This window comes from Molothrus aeneus, chromosome 3, assembly GCF_037042795.1.
Source record: "Molothrus aeneus isolate 106 chromosome 3, BPBGC_Maene_1.0, whole genome shotgun sequence".
Taxonomy (NCBI): Eukaryota; Metazoa; Chordata; class Aves; order Passeriformes; family Icteridae; genus Molothrus; species Molothrus aeneus.
The window spans coordinates 23,031,230-23,050,528 of record NC_089648.1 but is presented as its reverse complement, the minus strand read 5'-3'; the positions used below and the strand labels follow the sequence as shown (position 1 = coordinate 23,050,528).

Genomic DNA, 19,299 nt, shown 5'->3' with positions numbered 1-19,299 from the left:
TGGGTCCCTCAATTCAGGAAGGACATGGAGGGGCTGAAGTGTGTCCCGGGAAGACCAATGGAGCTGGGGAAGACCAATGGAGCTGGGGAAGGGCAATGGAGCACAAGTCCTGTGAGAGCAGCTGCGGGAGCTGGGGGTGTTTAGGGAGGAAAAAGGGAGGCTCCCGCACACCATCCTGTCACTGCCATTCCCCGAACGGGGCTGGAGCCATGCGAGGGTAGGTCGCCTTTCCCAGGGGATCAGCGGCAGGATGAGAGGAAATGACTTCAAACTGCCCCTGGGTAGGTTTAGGTAGGAATTTCTTCACAGAAAGAGCGATTGGGCACTGAAATGGCCTGCCCGGGGGGGTGGTGGAGTCACCGTCCCGGGAGGTGTTTAAAGAAAACCTGGACGTGCACTCAGTGCCCTGGTCTAGTTACACGGGGGCGATCGCTCATAGCAGGGACGCGATGCTTCCGGAGGTCTTTCCCAGCCTAAGTGACTCTGTGACTACCGCCTTGCGGCACAGCGGGGCCCCGTTGAGTAAGACCCAGCAGAGCGGCGTTCCCGGCCCAGCGCTGCCCTCACCCCGCGGGCAGCAGCGGGCGGCGCGCACGGGCGGGGCGGGGCCGTGTGGGGGCCGCAGCCCCACCCCGGCACCCGGTGTGGGCGGAGCCTCGCCTCCCGCCTGCGCCGATTGGCTGTCGCTAACCACGCCCCCTCGGGAACTCGCATCCCGCCCCCCCCCGTCCCTGCCGTTGCCGCTCCGGGGTTTCGGCTTCCCTGCCTGACTGGAAATTGCCGCCGGCCTCGTTTTTCCGCGAGCGGCGGCCGTGCTCGGGAGAGGCGCGCTCGCACTGCTTCGGCGCAGGCTACTGTATTTTTCCGGACTTTCTGTTTTCAGTCTCATTCTTTCCGCGCCCTCCCGCGCAGGCGTCCCTGCGAGCCGGCGGGGCCCTTGGGCGTTACGGCGCCGCAGAAAAGGCGGCGCGGGGCGGGGCGGGTCCTTTCGGCCGTGCCGTCGCAGCCGGTGCCCGGCCCGGCCCGCCATGTACTACAAGTTCAGCGGTTTCACGCAGCGCCTCGCCGCGGCCACGTCGGCCGCCGCCTACAGCCCACAGGTAACACCCGCACCCGGGCCGGGGCTGCGGCACCGCGGGCCTTGGCTGAGCCGGGCCGGGCCCGGCCGCCCCCGCGGGCACCGAACGTACCCGGCCCCGCGCGTGACCTTGGGCGAGACCGGAGGCGCGCTCTGCCCCGCAGCCCTGCAGTCGGCTTTGGGATGTACTGGGGGTTATGGCAAGGAATTAAGGCGCTTTCGTCAGAGAGGACTGTTCCAGAGCTGACGGTGCCTGGCGGGGTTTTAAAATCACCGGATCACAGAATCAGTTAGGTTGGAAAGACCTCCGGGAGCATGGAGTCCAGCCTGTGACCGAGCACCTCCGTGTTAGCTGGACCATGGCACCGAGTGCCACGTCCAGGCTCTCCTTAAATACCTCCGGGGACAGCGACTCCGTCACCTTTCTTTTTTTTCTTCATTTTACGGGTTGGGGTTTAGAGTTACGGTTTGGGGTTAGGTAGAGCCCTTGCATGGTTATGGGGTGGCAGCTGAGGCGCTTTGTGGTGGAGCTCTGGAGGTGCTGCCAGGCAGAAGCCAGCAGCGTCCTGGCTGTATCACCCTGTGAGCTGTGACTGAGAAAGCATCACTGTCCCCTGCTCAACACTTACTGGATCACATCCAGGTGCTGTGTCCAGCTCTGGGCCTCCTGCTCTGGGAATGGCAACTGGAGTGAGTTCAGCAGAGGTCAGCAGCCAGCCGAGGTTAGCAGGATGGAGCCAGGCTCACAGGGGTCCATGGTGGGAAGGCAAAAGACACCAGGCAAAAACTGCAAGGAGAGGGGTTCAGGCTGGACAGAAGGAAAGACATTATCATGGTGGGAAGAGTCAGGCAGTGGAGCAGCTGCCCGGAGAGGGAGGCTGTGCCCTCTGTCCTCAGAGACTTTCAGGGCCAGGCCAGACAAAACCCACAGCAACCTGCTGTCACCTTGCTCTGGACTGAAGAGCATTAGAGGGCCTTTCCATCCTCAATTACCCTAGGATCGTAAATAAACACCGAGGTAACAGAGTTTCTGATATGGAAGTTTCTGTCCCCAGAAGGTTTTTTGTCCTTGTCTTTCCCCATCATTTTGGAAGGCTCCTGGATAGCTACTGGGGGCCAGGGGTGCAAGAAGGAAAGACAGCAGAATAAATAATATTCTACTATGTACAGCACTTACACAGTAGCAATATATCCAGCACTACTGCAGTGATTGGGGCACTTCTTACCTCTCTAGACAAAGTTATGTTTGGAGAATAAACATTGATACTTCATTTACATAGTGGAGAGCAAAGGCTTGCGGGAGGAATGGGGAAGGACTTCAAGCCTAAACAGTAAAGAACCTCCTTCATTTTTGAAAGTTACTTTCAATCCTTTTTTATAATGCTATTAGGCCAGCTTTTTAGTAGAATTTCCATTTTTTCCCCTTAAGCTTGACTGAATTCACAGGTCACACATTTAGATGCATCAGTCTGCTAAAATGTTTTCAATAAATAGCAATTGAAATATAAGAGTAATCCCATGAGTGTTAAGGTGTTAAGTTCAAAACAAAGTAAAAAAGTAAAATTTTTTCCTATTGATTTCATTGCTCCATTTATTAAAACTATAGTTCCACATGTAAAGTGGTTTGCTTTTTATGCTTCTGTTTATTTTGATGTTTCTGGAAAAGTGAAGACATCCTACCATTCAAATTCTCCTTGGTAAAATATACACTAATTCTCTTTGTTCTGTGCTGTTACATTCTGGTGCTTCCCAATAGAATACTGTTTTGCTGCAGGTTTAAGCTTACTGTGGGCTTGCAAAATATCAGTCTAAGTGGACTTCAGAAATTATTTTGCTGACAATAACATAACTAACAGCTTATTCTAACAAAAAAAAATCTCTCAAGTTTGAAATCTGTATTGTTCTTTCCATCTCAGACTTAGTATGCTTAGAAGACTTAATTTTGCATTTAACAAAGTTGTATAAAGTAGTCTGAACAATTTATCTTTGGGATGTACTGGGACTTTATCTTGTTTGAATAAGTGGGAACTTCCTTAGCTAATTGAGGAGTGAAATAGTTTCAAAAGTATTCATATTTAGGAGGATAATGACTGCCATAACCATTACAAATTCAATCAAAAATATTGAAGAGTTAGCTTATGTTTAAAGTACAGTCACTGGGACCAGTTTCACATAGTGTCAGATGAGGACAAGTACATGAACTTTTCCCTAATTCTTCTACTGAACAGGAAAAAATTTACTAGCAGGAATTTACTTGTACTACAGTATTGTCACTTCATGCAACTTATTTTGCTTGTAGCTATTTAAAGCCTCCAGGAGCCACAGATATTTTGATTTTAGCTAATATGAATTGCTTAGAATCTATAATATGTAACCTTTTCTGCCCTAATAATAATAATACTTAATAGGTACACAAAATCACTGTCCTTGGATTGTCATCCCAGTGCAAACAAAGACTCGAGTGGTTTTACTTAAGAGCCTTGTGTTAGTCATAACAAATATATTTAACTTAAGGCAGTGAGGTGTATTCTACTGTGAAGGACCTGCTACTTAGTTTAGAAGTGTCTAGGTTCAGTAGGTTCACAGAAGTTATTTCAATGCATGTTCTGAAACCCTGATTCTCAGAGTAACTTCCCCATTCCCCTTTGGTCCTTACTTCTGTTTCCTCTCCTTTCTCATTCTTGGATCTGTTTGAGCAACTCCCCTTACATTTAAAAATTTAAGAGTGGTGCTATCTCCATCAAATTATGCTCCAAGTCCTTAACTGTTTTGTTGCTGTGAGGAAAATGTAAATCTAACTTGCAGATTCATACTAGCAAGGTGTAAATTTGTTTTAACTTAGAGCCTGATGGCCAACCAACAGACACATTGGGTCCTGAGATCTTCACACTGACAGGAAAACAAACACACTCTACAGAAGGGTAGGCAGAGAACTCTGTTTGCTCTTTTGGATTACCTACGTGTCTTGACCTTTCTTTGAGAACTTTCAGGACTTTGAAAAAGTCATTGCTGTGGCATGCTGATGAAATCAGCTGATGTTGACTCTTCTGCATAACTACATCTGCTGTACTTTGTCCAAGACTTGGAAAAAAAATCATGTTATAGTGATTAAAAATAAAAGATTAACACCTTAATATCAGAAGAGGAATTATTAATTATTAACTTTTTTTTTTTAAATGAAGCATAGGTCAAATGTGTAGAGACATTAATTCCTCAGTACTATCCCAAGTGTAGTGAGACACTGGTACCAGTCATTAAGTAAACCCATGGTTTTAGTAATGTTAAATACAGTGACCAAGGGTCATTTAAGGTGTGTCAGTTCTTACTTAAACATTTTCTGCAGTGAAATTCAGCCTTTACATTACACTGTGGATTTCTCCTCAGCCATGCTAAGCTTAGTAAACTGGGTATGAGATGAAGCACTTGCCACTTTCTCTCAATAACCACAGGCAAGTAACAAGGTGGAACAGCCCCCCATTTGCACTGATTTAACTGGGCTTGGTTGGGGTTGGCCAAGACTCAATTCACTTGGAATTCAAGTGAAATTTTACATTGGTGAGGAACCTTAATTAATGCAGTGTCTGGGTTAAGCAAACTGAACTGTCTCCCTTCTGCAGCATGTGTTTTGTTTTACTCTTTCCTGAAGCCAGTGAACAACATCAGTGTTTTTTATTTAAATTGCTATGTGATGTCCTGAAGTGGCACCATGCTGCTTTGGAACTAATTTACACCAGTACATTGATGGCTATGTGAGTTTTCTGAACTGGTTCCATTTGATTTCACAATGAAGTTTGTCACTTGAGTCGGGTCTGACTCTGCTATGGCTCCTGCAGAAGGGGCTCTTAAAACCCCTGAACAGGAATGTATTTCTAAAGGCTGAAAAAGTATGCAATAACCTACAGTTGTTGATTTACTAACTATTGAAGTTATTAGAGGGCACTGCTCCTGAAAACATTGGGCTTTCAGGAAGTCAAAAGGGAGATTCAGAACTGGAAACTTGAAGGCACAGGAAAGATGTGCATTTTCACATTTGCTGTGATACTAACAATCGAGAAGGCAAGAAAAGGTTTGGAGAGGAAGTCACCTGCACTTTTAGTATAAACATCTGTTCTATAGTTATTTCTGTCAAATCACCAACTTGTTAAAGACAAATCTAATAAAGTACTTAAAGTCCCTATAGACAAAAATACTTGTCCAAAATTGCTTTCCTCAAGGCCTCTGATGTAGCTGGTACGTAGCCTTGAATATATAATTAGTAACTTCACCTGGCTAGCAATAGTTCCCTAGATGCTTCCTTCATAGCACTGTGGCCAGAACTGGTCACTGGTCTTGAATAATTCAGTGCTTGCCTTCTGTGCAAGCCTGCTCAGTGGGAAGAAAGAAATTCAGTTTTGCTGCTGCCTTTCAAAACATAACCAGAAAGGCCACAAGTGAATTCTAACATTGAGTCAGGCACTAGAAGAGTGGGAAGCTGAACCCACGTCTTCAGGGTATAGCACTGATGACCATTCCATAGGCTATTTTGGGAGGCTGAGAAACCTGGTTGTTCTGCTGAAGATGCCTGTTGCAGCAGAGAATTTGCATAAGGAAAACACATGTCTGGTCTATGGCTGGCTCAAAAGAAAGAGTGCCAGTCTACTTCCAGCTCCAAATGTTGTCAGACAGTTCTCTTCAATATAAAATGCATCAACTAGTCCTTTGAACAGAAACCAGAATTTCAGTGGCTGCTTCTGTTTGTAATAAAACCTGTTGCATTGAACTGACTGTACAATGCTTTTAATTTCTGTGGGAAGTTAGGAAAAAAAATTCAGCTGTTTTGAGAGCCACAATGTAAAACATCACTGCTGTGTGTCCAGACATAATTTTAATTTAACTACAGTAATAAAGACAAGGAGATCACCTCATATTGGCTGTGACCTTGTGCCCTTAATCACAGAACTGAATTATGTAGTTTCTAGGTATGGCAAATGCAGACTACAACCTTGTGAACCAAAAGGAAGTTGAGCTGTGCTTCTCATGGGGCATACATTGGAGTGTGGGAAGTTGCAGCAACATCTGAACTATAGGATGTAGTTACACCTGCATAAAATATCTACTATATCAGAGCCTCTGAAGGGCCTTGAGCACCATTTACACTTCTGTATGACCCAAATGTTCCTCATACTTTTATTTTTTTGAATCCCCAGGCTATACATCCAAATTATTTAAGGCCCAGTTATTTATGGCTAATGCTTGCAGCATTCAGGAGGTAGAGCTCATTCCTCACTCTGACCTTAGCATCAGGGATCCTTGATCCTAATCCTACTTCTCAGAGAGAGTCCTAGATAGTCTCTGTGTAAAACAGAAGCAGTAATTTGGACCAAGTACCAGCACAGAAAAATAACAGCTATAAATTCATGCCATGAGGAGATTGGAAAGGAGGCTGCTATTTTCCTTACTAAGCTCTGACCCCAAGTTGTCACCAAGATATCAGTGGGCCAAAAACATATTTGTCACAAGTCTTCATACCAGATAAATACTCTTTGTAACGTATCCTTGTAATGTCTGGCAGTGTGCCTGCCTAATGTAACAATTGGTACATTTACAAGTGTGATATACCTTGATATTTTAATCTCTATTTATGCAGGGACTCAAACCATTAGCTCCCACTGATTATCCACATCTGATTTTTGGGACAAGTAAACCTGCTCCAGGTTTACCAGCAGCTGATCCTTTCTTGGGTAAAAACAAGGTGCCAGACCTACAGAAAGTTTTTCAGGTAATGACAACACTGGAGAGTGGGACATTTCTGTCCTTATTTTAACGTAGCTAACTACTTTTGCCATTCTACAATACCTAAATTCTGTAAAGTCTAGTCAAGAAACTGTCAAGTACAGTATAACATGTGTACTTGTACTATACTACAAAGTATATAATATGCCTTGAATAGCAAATACAGAAAGTGGATAAATGCAGCAACATTGTCTTTTTGCTGAAATTGGTTGTTGTACCATTTGACTATTGGAAGTACTTTCTCTCTGGGAATCCATGACTGCCTTAAAGCAGATGTGGAAGAGCAAAGCAAATCATTCCTGTTTTGTGTATAATAATTTGAATGTTGCTGAAGCTGTTTATAGTGCAGTATAAGAACAGCACAGTAAAGTTTTCAAAGCCAGTTTGTTAGCTATGGAATTTCTAAACGTAGGACTTTTCTTAAATTAGTTAAGCTTTTGTTTAAGCCTCAAGAATGTGCTTTATATAATGTTCCCTTTTCTCTCTTACATGCCACTTCCATTTGGAATGTGTCAGTCTGACTCGGTGAATAATTTTTTATACATATCTTTTCACATTCGGTTGTTAGCGACACTTCTCCCATCCAGGTCCTCTTGAGAAACATTTCAAGATACATTCTTTCTGCTTGCACTTAACAGCTTTGGCTAACAAAATTAACTTGCCTTGCATTTGTCTTGCTAGACAAAATACACTTTGTTGTAGTGAGCCTATTTGTCAGGAGGCTTCCCTCTCGGAAGTCTCTTCATTTACCCCAGGTAGCTTATTCCTTAGTGACCTCAGTATGGGTGTTAATTTCTTTTTTGCTTGTTTTCTCCTTGAACTCTTCCCACAGAAATCAGATGGACTGCCAGTACACCTGAAGCTAGGATATCCAGACAGGCTGCTCTATCGGACCACAATGGCTCTGACAATAGGAGGGACTATCTACTGCCTGGTAGCACTGTTCATTGCCTCACAGCCAAAGAAACAAAAATAAATGAACCACACTTCATGGGACTCTCAGCACTCCACTGAAGATCTCCTGCATGTACCACTTTGCACTTAAATCTGTTCCCTGTGATCACAGGGTTCGTTGTTCAGATCGGATTTCTTGGAGAAAATGTTTTTAAATCTGTTGCCTTATGTATTCTAAAACACCAATGTAAACAGAGAAATACAATATTTTAACATATGGTTGTAGCTTTTCTTGTCTTGCAGGAGTTAATAAACAGTTGGAGAAAGTTAAGCTTTTCCTTCCATCTCTCCCCCAACTTAATGTTAGAGAGAGGACAGGACAAGTAATTTGTGAGCTATGCACCACATTCCTTAGTGGAAGGACGCTGCTAGTTTCCAAAACACTAAAAGCAAAAAAAAAAAAAAAATTATTATAGCATATTGGGAACCTGTTTCTGTCCTATACTTTTCCAAATCCTGGTACATTAGTAAATAATATACCACCTCTGGTGCTAGGACAAAGGGCTTGTCTCTCAGGAGCATTTAAAGTGGATTTATTCCATAACTGTAGCATCACTGTAGGCAGCAGAGTGCACCATTATTTTAGCATCAGTTACACCAGTTTTTGGACTTTGCTTTGTCAAGCTGTCTTACCATGCAATAACGATAGCTATATGAATACTGAAAGAGTCCAGTCTCAAAAGTTTCAGACACCTGGTAGTGAAATAAATGTACTGGTACACTTATAGGTTCAGCTTGAAGATCTCAAAGAATAAAATTGATTCAGCTACCTTGCTGTCATCTTTTTGAGATAGAAAAGCTCTTAAAACCTCTCCCAGACTGCACTGGGTGTTTAACAGTAATTTTTGGTGAAACAGGTTGCTGTCATAATTCAGCTGCTTACTCTTTCCAGTGCCTGCAGATAGCTATTTATGTCCACTCATTTCTGGGGATGGAAGAGACATAAGCCAATACAGCCCTTTGTATTACCCTTGTAATAGCATAGCCTTGAACTGCAAGTTTCATACAAGTCTTCACAAAATGCATCATCTGATTTCACAGTTCCTCCTCTGCCCCTGAACATTGATTTGCTGGCCTCTGTAAAGACCTATCTGTCTCAGAACTGTGCAGAAACAACCTTCAAAGCAAATAAGAAAAATAGTTGATAAAGGAAATTAAACTGCCTTTTTTCAATCTTTACTAAAAAAAATTCTGATTTTTTCCATTTAAGTTACATCAAAGCGTTATTATGCTTTATAGGAAAGAGAAGAGCTGCTTGTAACTGTGATCTCCGGTTTCAGTCAGTGTTGGTATTTCGGGATAGGAGAGATTTAAGTCAATGAAATATAGTTTTGTAAGGACAGCAAGAGTCAAAGAATAGCAGAGAATAAATTCTGCAGGAGCTGAGAGATGTGTTGCCTCTACTGATAAAATATTTTTATCTCCTCAGTAGCCCATGGCACTCAATCTTGTGCTGTAGGCTGTTAAATACTGCAAAAAAGAAAAAAAAAAGAAAAAAAAAAGAGAAAACAGCACGGTAGGTTGTTGTCTGTCTTCCCTACATACCATCTATCAAGGACTGCCTACAAGAATTTTCTAATAAAGGATATTGTGCACATAAACTTGCACAATTTTCATGAAGCTGAGCTGTGTTCAGAGTATTTCCATGCTCTTCGTTTTCTGATTTAGTTTTGGTTTTACTGGAGGGGTGGGTTAGGGATTTTCTTTTTTTTTTGGTTTGTTTTTGTGATAGTACCGGGGTTTTTTTTTTGTTTTAAATCATATATTTTTAGCGCTCATCTAGCGGGTAAGAACTTTCTGCTTGTTGCTAAAGCAGATGTGTATAAAATAACCAAGCTGTTATCCCACAGCTCATTAGGCAGTGGGAATACTCATGGAAGGACTGACAGCCTTAGCACTCAGGCCCAGCTTGTTTTCAGTAACTCAGCTAGGACATTGGGTTCATGTCTTGCAGTTAGAGGTCATGGCTGAAGCCACAGGTAGCAGAATTGCCCTGCACCTCCCTTTTTCCAGCTCTATGCCAGGTGCTGAGAACACGTGCCAAAGGCACAAAAACCACCCATCAGATTTTGCAAATAGAGACTACATAATCCATTGCAATTTTCTCCTCCTTCCCCCCCCCCAGTGTCTGGATTTTGAAGAACTGTGTTAACTTTTTCCTTCTCGCACAAGCTGACCTGCTTGAAGCAGGATGAGAGTTGTGTTTCAGCTTGTGAGATTCACACCCATGGTTCGGTTGGGAGTTAAAGAACAGAAACTTTTCTGCAGCCATTGAATACTGCTCCAGGTTGAGAGAAAGGGCAGACTGCATTTCTATGTTCCCTCAGCAAAGTGCTCTGAAAACCAAGAAAAGTTTCCAAGCTGTAACCACATTAGTCTGTGGCAGCAAAATTTTGCCCCTTTCCTCAATTAGTTTTGAGATCATCATGAAGAAATCACAACATGGTAAATCCTTTTTCTCCCTAAATAAAACAACTCTTAAATATATCTGTTTTAAAACACTGATGCCAGACTTCTGTGAGGATTCAAAAGGGTCCAAGTGTCCAAGTGTTTTGAATTATTGTGATACAGCGACCTAATAATCATCTTAAGCCTTCAAGAACAATCTTACCTCTAAAAGGAGTAGTCTGACCCTGGCCTGATTGTTAAATAAGGACTTAGATAAGGAGAACCAGGGGTGACTTGCAGCATCAAGTCTACTTCAATACTGTGAGTTGTGATCCCCAGAAGTAGGAATCTGATGGGAACTGCCACTTCATTATAGTGTTCTTGTTTTATAAAGACCCTCTCTGTTTTCTCTTAGAAAATATGCAACCTACCAACACGAAGGACTGGGAGGAGAAAAAAAGCCTTTTTAAATAATAGCTTATACTCTAGTGTTTTGGTTTGAGTGTATATTAGAGAATAAATTATAATAAGCTCTCATACCCCAAGGTGCTGAGTTTGGAAGGGAAAGCAGCTGAGATTTAGAATACACTGGAACAAAATTATCTCATGGATAATCATCCATCCCCCATGGCATTATCTCATTGTTGAGAGACAGTGGTTTTCCTTCTTAAATGATTTCTGTGGCAACCTGGATTCAACAGTTATATCTTTGTAATGGTTTTTAATAAGATCTCCTCCCCTACCTTTTGCGTGGGAGTAGTAGAATAAATGCATTTGAGGAGACATTGATAGTATGCACATATGTCTTACAGCTGCTTTAAAAATTAAAGTATGTTAAGGAGAGGATTCCTCCACAGTATTGTAGTGTGACCATACAGTCCCAACAGACTTTTGCCTTAACATTTGAAATTGTCAACAGACTGATTATTTCCATACTGAGACATTTAACTGTTTGATCTTGCCTTAAAGCAAAGCTTTCTAATTAAAAGACACTGTAAAGAATAAAAACATGAGAAACTTGAAAATTTGGAATCTAATCTTACAGACGTAAAAAGAGCCAAAATATGTGTTTAAGAACAGTTTCTTTGCATACAGGCACACTGTACTTACTCTGTCTTTATCCTCCTTTCTGCCTTCCCAGAGGCTTTAAGAATCACAGATGCGATGGGGAATTTTTTGGTGACTTCTCTCACAAACTACCCCTGCAGATCCTAAAATTTGAAAAATTCCGATGCTTTTCTATGAAGAGAAAAATGGGCAGGTATTGGCTAAGTTGTGTGTAAAATCATGCTAAACTGTTCTGAAAAAGGTGTAAGATATCTGCATTTTATGACAGTAAATTTTTCCCCTTTCCTGCCCATCACCTCGGTGAAGAGTTTCACAAGGAAGCCAAAGCTTGATCTCTGTTTTAAAGTGGACAGTGAGAAGAATTTGCCTGCATTCTAAGCATTAATGTCAAGCAGTAGGAACAATAAACATTTTAAGCATTTTGCATATTTAGTACTAATTGCATCTTCGTTTATCAAAGATCATTATTTTGAAACTATTCCAGTTAGCTGCAAGTGATGCACAGATTGCTAAGAGATAGAAGCATATTTGCTGTGAGAGGGAGTACAGGCATTCCTATAATCAGGAAATAAGATAGATGCTGTCAAGCATCAGTGTGGTCTCTCACTAACATCAGATCTTATCTCCTGGTGCCTCTCACATGATCCCAGACTGCTTTTGGACATGGCACGAGACAAAAGGAATCACTTTTTTTGTACATTAATTATCTCAAAATACAAGAAAGTTGAGTTTAAGGGTCTGTTTTCTCACACATTTCTCTCTCCCCCAGTCTATTGCAGGCAGCCCAGTCCTACAAGCTTAGGGGCTACAAGAAGGCAGTCATCATCCTCTGGCTTCAAAGAGACATGATACTCCCTGATAAAATGTTTTTTTTCTGAATGATTTTGCCCGGTGGATCCAGTGCTGCAAAAGTGGGGAGGTGGGAGAGAGGGGAAGTATTTTTCCTCATTTCATCAGCTGCATACCACTCTTGCTTTTCTCCCTTCCTCACTCCTACATTTTTATTCTGAAGACCATGAAAATTTTTCTAGCACTTCCTTTTTTACATCATTTCTTAAATATTCTGTACCACAAAAGAAATGGACTTGTTTCTAACGGCTTCAAAATAAATTCTGAAATATTCATATCATATTCATATAATCTGTCACATGTATTTTTTCTGTGCAAGATGGAACAAGCCCTGGAAGTCTTCTTTGTCAAGTACACAATCCTGCCAACCCACTGAAAGCCTTACTTTAGTGAGAAGTCTTTGAAGAAGCTCTTCTAGAGGTGTGCAAACATAGGGGCATCAAATGACTCGCTGCTTACAAGCACCAAACTGTATTTCAAAGAGAGGAAATATTTCTTCCCTGTAACATTCTTACACTTCAAGCTGTGTTACCTCAAATGCATTTTTGTACCCTTTTTCATATCTTCCTTGCAATTCAGTCACACATATCCATTTTACTATAAGTGCTTTATCTATTTATGGTGTGGTGCTACCTCAAATATCTTGGATACATTTCACCACTGAGCCCTAATTTTGCACACCCCAAATTGGAAATTTAGGCATGAGTTATAGTGTGTCTATTACAAAGCTCTCATTTGAGGCATGGAGACAGCTGACAGGATCCATGGCAGAGTTCATCACGCCCTGCCTGGGTCAGCCAGATGCTCTTCCAACCACAGGAAACCATTCTTATCCTTTTGAAGGTTCTTGTTACATGTGAGGAAGAACATCTCTGTAGTCCTTAGTTGCTTACCTACTCACAAGAGAAGGCTGTACATTGTCTAATCCACAATACTGCATAAATGCTAATTGTGTCTTCCCTTAAACTAAAAACAGAACAGCACTCTGGAAGAAAACAAGAGGAACATGTTTGGTGGAGTGGAGAGCTTGTAAATGTCAGTTCCACCAACTTGATCCTGACTTGCAGCAAAGAGAACAAGACTAATGAAATGCAGATTTTTCTAGCATAAAGGGCAAGTGCTACATATTAAAGCTTGTTCTTGCATAAGCTTAAGGAAAATGTATTAGTTTTCTAATTGGAACTGATTAAGCAATTCTGCTCATATGCAAAACAAAACCCACACTTCATCATACTCATTGTCAGCAGCATAACCCTGCAGAATTAACAAGAGGCAAGACTTTAGGCTCTTGAAAAACACCAGCAGCTACAGGAAAACCCTTTTCTGCAGTCAAGCAGGTTGGAGTCCACATAAGGTTCACAAGGTGGAGGCACCAAGCAGCTGGTAGCACTGTATCCTTACACTGTCTTTTCAGAGATGCATGTTTTCAAAACAAACCAAAAGAGTGATTTTTTGATTTTTTACTCTCAGAGACTTACAGGTTTCACCTGGAGCCCTTCCTGAAGCTCTGTAACAACTTTCCATGGCCACTGAAGAACGGCTCACTAAGAAACAAAAGGGTGCTTTTTTGCTTAGACACATTCCCAGCTATGTAAAACCTGACAGATTATGCCTGTGTAGCCTGCCCACAGAGAAGCTGTGTATTTGATCTTTCTGTACTGCAACATGTATAAAACGTAAACATAATACAAATATCCAGATGTGAGAGTGTAAAATACCAGAATAATTCCAAAGTACACATACTCTTCAGGAAATTTATCAAGTGTGTGGCATAACTTTACTTTCAGCGACTAACAGCTTGCAATAAAAAACTGGTATGGATTTCCTGGACTCAAATCCCATCTTCTTCATTTAAATTGTATTGGATTAAACCAAACTAAGGGAAAACAGAAAGAACCTGCCAGTTACAGTATTAACTAGATTCATCTCTTCTCCCTGGTTTTTGCATACTGCAAACTGAAACGACCACTTGATACATCCACTTTTTTAGGATCACTGATCTGTGCTTATCTTTTAATCTTTTTAAATTTTACCTGGCTGCATAAGAGTCTTCAAATGCTCAGTCAAGTCCAAACTACTTTTAACATCCCTTGCTTTTATAAGTATTTCTGCTAAAGATCACTATTTTATCTTATCTTGTATTAGCACTTCTGATCCTGATAACTGAGCTTTAAAGCTGCTGAATTCAGTGCATGAATGAGGAATTATGTTCTTTCTTTCTCAGAACTAACACACAGATATGTATACACAGTGCTTTCAAGGATAATTCTGGTTTTCAGTTGTACTTCAGGAAAAATATATTTCCAGGAAGAGCAATAAATAAGTAAATGGAATCTAGTACCTTTAACAAACATTTTGCCTGTTACAAGCAGGTCTGCACCACTGGCTTGAAGAAATTAAAGTTATGTGAAACCCGACAAAACATGTATTCATGAGACAAAGAAAAAGTTTAAAACCCCCAAGTTTTTATCCAGCATGTGAAATCCACCCTAAAAAATTTGGAGTTTAACTATTACTACACTCTCAAACTTCATATTTTAACATTCATTAGGCAAAAATGCACTAATAATGCCTTGCTACTCCTTTTCTCATTAAATAATTGTTTCAGTTTGACACTTTTAGGAGGTGCACGACTGCTCTCCTAGAGCTGCAAATGCTGGAGGCACGATGGTCTCCAAATGGGCTTGTGGTCTCAAAAAAGGGGTTTTCTATTCATGCATTTATGTGTGGCAAAATTGCAAAGATCCTATATGCTATCATATTCAGAGTCAGCTTTGCTAGTACACACAGTGTCAGCACCTGAAGAGCCCAGTCAAGTTGCCATAAATCGGACATGTCCTATCTCCTGAATCAGAACAAGTCTTGTTTCTGGCAAGGTATAAACTCATTTTTAGATTGTCTCTCCACACTCTCCCTCATTTTATGAGCACAACTTGTATGTTGCATAGCAACCTGCCAAAGTTTGATTCTTACTGGCAAAATCCAGACCAAAGTGGAAGTGGTACCAGTCAAAGAACAAAGTTCTTTATGTTTGGGTTACAACAACCTGTTACACAAACATTCAAAGTTAGGGTGAAGAGCAGCAGGGGAAACAAGAAATAAACACCAAACCATAAAACCAAGACACCTGGCAGAGTTTCTATCCATTTTTACAGATTTTGACGGGAAACACCTACAGATTCTTCCCCTCTCAAGATTCCTTCCATGTTTCATCTCTCCCAGTCAGAAAGATCAAGTAGCAGAGAGTAATTTCATTCCCATGAAGTTCTTTGTAATAGGCCACATCTCTGCAGTTCCAGACACAGAACTTGTGCAAGATGCCAATGCAAGTGCCAACTATGAATTTGTGCGAGTACATGTGACCCATCATGATGCTCTTCCAGGACAGTAAAGTTCACAGGATGCAGAGTACAGACCAAACTATAGAGCAATTATAATAAAATTGTATTAAATAATAAAATAAATAAAATAATAGAATAATATAAAATAATATAATATATAATATATAATATATATATAATAGAATAACATAAATAATAGAATTTAAAAAATAACTTTTACCATCTGAGGTATCCACATAAATCTGTGTTGCCATACTAGCTGGGTGAGATCATCTGCAGAGATAATATAACCAGAAGGTGCAAGACAGGTGACAGGGCTGGGGTTTAGATCTCTTCCTTGTTTCTTGTGATGAGACCAGAGCATTTAGTAAAAACAGTCTTTATATATGATAGACTTACAATCTACTTCCTACCAAACACTGTTACAATGACCAAAAGGTTTGGGATTTTTTGTTTTTAATTTGAAAAGAGTTACCAAATTTTTCGCTGAGTACCACATACTTTATAGACCCAAGATGCTGATTTGATTCTCCCAACAAGGACAAATATGCTTTGCCTGAATCTAGTTCTACCACTTTGTGCTAATTTGTTTTATTTTTCAGACTTGAAATAAAGAGCAGAAGAGTGGTATGAAAAATCTACTTTTGCTTAGTAGTGCGGAGTGAGCTAGAACTAGTCTTGTATAATTAAGATTGAAAGTTCCTCACAGTCATTTTATAATTTATTTCTATAGATACAAGATCCTTGGAATTTAATGCTATATTTTTATATAATACCATTTACAACTTCTGATTTTGATCTAAGTACTTTTGATTTACTCACAGCACTAATTAGAGTACGCCCAACTCTGTGACTGAAGCCAAATATTACAGTCATGTGAGTCTTGGCTGGAGTTTCACCTGAGAGATGATGAAAGGGGTGCAGAAACCAATGTTGAAGTAACGGTGTATTTGCTATAATATTTTTGCAACAAAGAATAATTTATGGCCAGACACACTGGAATTAGTCTCGAGTACATGTAATACATATCTTAGATTCACTCTGAAACCACCTTTATCGCATACAAGGTCAGTTATCTGTTAGGAGATAAAGCTGCATTTTTTATTACCAATGACTACGAGCAACTTCAGAGCTGTGTTTGTGGAGAGCAGCTGGGTTCTGTGAGCCAGAGGAGTCCATTGGATCTGGCAGCTTGAATGGCTGTGGAGCATCATCTTGTTGCTATAAATTGTATTTTTGTAGAATTTAGAACAAGCTCTATTATTACTTGCAACAGCTCCATTCTTAGAATAGCAAATTGGTCCTTCATTTGTAGCTATTTGTTTCATTTTGGTTACAAATGAAGTGTGATTTACTCTATTAATCCTTAATTAATAACATTTTCTTAGAAATTAGCTATGGTATTTTCATTTCAATCCTGTAACAAAAGGTTTGAAATATATTTCACAGCTTGCACAAGAATTGCGGGAAGAAAAAAAGAGGCGTGGTTCTCATTTTATCTGCTGCAATTGTTATATCTGCTAAAAGTAAATTTAGAATAATGACATTTTAATTCAATGGCCCTCTAGGGGTAAGAAAAACTCTGGGGCATTTCTATTTCAAGTTGATCTTAAAGGAGTCCATTTGCTTTGAAACAAAATGTATTCATTTAGGTCATCTAACCCTGAGAAGCTGTCAACTTTAGAACAAAATAACATACCTAATGTTTCTGAACCTTTAAATGACAGCCCATCTCCCCTCACCCCCTCAAAAAACAACCCACCAAACAAAACAAGAAAAACAGAAAGCCCCCATCCCTCCCCAAAACACAGGAGGAAACCCAAAAATAATCTAGAATTTCTGGGATAAAACCTCTGTACAGAAACACATGCACAATTTCTTATAGGTCTCTTCGTCCTTGTGTAGATTAGACTATTCACTGAATTTAAGCCTAGTTTGCATCATTTGTGTTCCATAGGAACTGACTGCCTCGGCAGAAGGTTTTTAAGAAAACAAAATAAAACTAAATTCGTCTGGCTCTTAGTGTAAATGGCTTGATGGCTTCTAACAAGCACATTTACCTTTCACAGAGATGAGTGAGTGGAGTTAGCATCCTAGAATAGAATGTACAATACAAAAAAAGGCAAATCAGGATGGAGACCAATTTTAAGGCTAAATAAATTAACAAAGACTGAAAAAAGTTTGGTTTTAAAAATGGTTTTACAGTGAACCATTACAGATTTTAATAAATTTAGACCAGTACACATGACATGAAACCCTGAGTCTGTCAAAGCAAAACTTGAAATGGCATCCAAGGGACAGGAATTATATAGATTATGACACTGAATTTCCCTGCAGCATTTCTCTAGAATGTCCAAACTACTAGGCAAAGTCAATATTCAAATAATTTTAATTTTCATCATTGCATGAGGGCTAACTACTTTTCCAAGAGAGATAATGCTCTAGGAGTGGACAGGAGAAGGCAGACCTTCCATTAGAAGCCATTAAGAGTTCTGCCTGAGCAAAGCTTATTCCTCTCAGAAGGCAGCACGCGTAGTCAAACATCTTGGTAAAGAGTTTGTTTACAAGTGTTTGTCAGACAAATATATGCTAAGAACATAAGCATCAAGATGAAGAGGTCTGGGGATGAGCACTTGAAAATTATTTAATTTCTACCATTTAGTGGAACTTTGATGATGCAAAACTCCAGAGTTTAATAACATGACATAAAGCAGTGCTTTCTGTCTGGTGCTTAAAACTCAATTATTAATTAAAGTGACTATACTGCTTCTTCTAGCTGGAATGATTTGAAAACAATTTCTGATTCATTGACCTTTGTGTTTAACCCCAGATATTGAATTTGGATGGTGCAATGCTTCATGTAAATATATTTCTCTTTTCCTTGATGATTACCTGTCCTTCTGCTTTCCAAAAACATGGAAAACTTAAGATAATCATGTTGTCATCTTATTGCAGGAGTTTCAGACTGTTGTCTCCTTATCACAAAAGTTTCATACCTTCTTGGTGTTTCTCGTGGGCAGCTCCTCAGAGCACTGCCCCTTTCTTCTTCACAAAGCAGCCAACTAATTCCAGTTCCCTTCTCAACCAGCCACCCCACTCTTTATAGCACTCCCCTTCTCATTGGTTACAGCTGTGGCCTGTTAAAGTCAGACCTGTTCCTAATATTTGGTAATTGGCCCAGCTGCAACTCCTTAGGGGTAAGATTACTTTCTACACTATCTTTATTTTCTTATATTCTATCCCCCTACATAATCATATCTTAAAAATATTTTTATTTGAATTTCATAAGTGCCCAAAATTGGTGCAGTATAAGATTATGCTGAAACTGATCCCCACTTTGAAAGGAACACATGACACCGGGAAAAACACATTTCTGAGCACCCAAAGGTGACCTGAAGCTTTAAGAACTAGCAGAAATCAAAATCTGTTTTATACAGGGATATATGGAGGGGAAACAAGAATGGCTGGAGAGATGGAGTGTTCTCCTTGGCTTTCTGCTGTGCAAGCATTTTAATTTCTGTAATAGGAGCTTTGCTGACAATCTCCAATATTTTATTTCACTATGAGCTGATGATTTTTCCCTTAACTAAAATTCAATTATTGCAAAACCAGGACAGAGCCCTAGCATCCCTAGCCAACTCTTAGTTTTTTTGTCCCAGTGAAGGACTGTGGCTCTTATTAGAATATAAACACTTGGAGTTCAGCTTTGCAAAGGGGACAGTGAACATTCAGCACTTGTCAGGGTTGCAGCATGGTGGTCACCACAATTCCATTGCCCAAGGCTGACCTTGGGAATTTTTGTTGTTAGTGAAACATGGAGGGAGGAGATGAAATAAGCTCAGTGCCTGT

The 19,299-nt window shown here is 40.5% G+C and overlaps 1 protein-coding gene across 2 annotated transcripts; it reads left to right on the top strand.

Moving 5' to 3' along the window:
• The first annotated feature begins 737 nt into the window (after window positions 1–737).
• Window positions 738–8,075, top strand: COX7A2L (cytochrome c oxidase subunit 7A2 like). 2 transcript variants are annotated; one of them, XM_066547858.1, is made up of 3 exons: window positions 738–1,100; window positions 6,705–6,836; window positions 7,683–8,075. In XM_066547858.1, exons 1-3 carry the CDS (start codon window positions 1,029–1,031, stop codon window positions 7,824–7,826), a joined length of 348 nt encoding a protein of 115 aa, XP_066403955.1. In that variant the 5' UTR covers window positions 738–1,028; the 3' UTR covers window positions 7,827–8,075. The 2 variants fall into 2 exon arrangements, with proteins under 2 accessions (XP_066403955.1, XP_066403956.1); XM_066547859.1 differs by lacking the exon at window positions 6,705–6,836 and having other exon boundaries at window positions 749–1,100.
• Window positions 8,076–19,299: the final 11,224 nt, after the last annotated feature.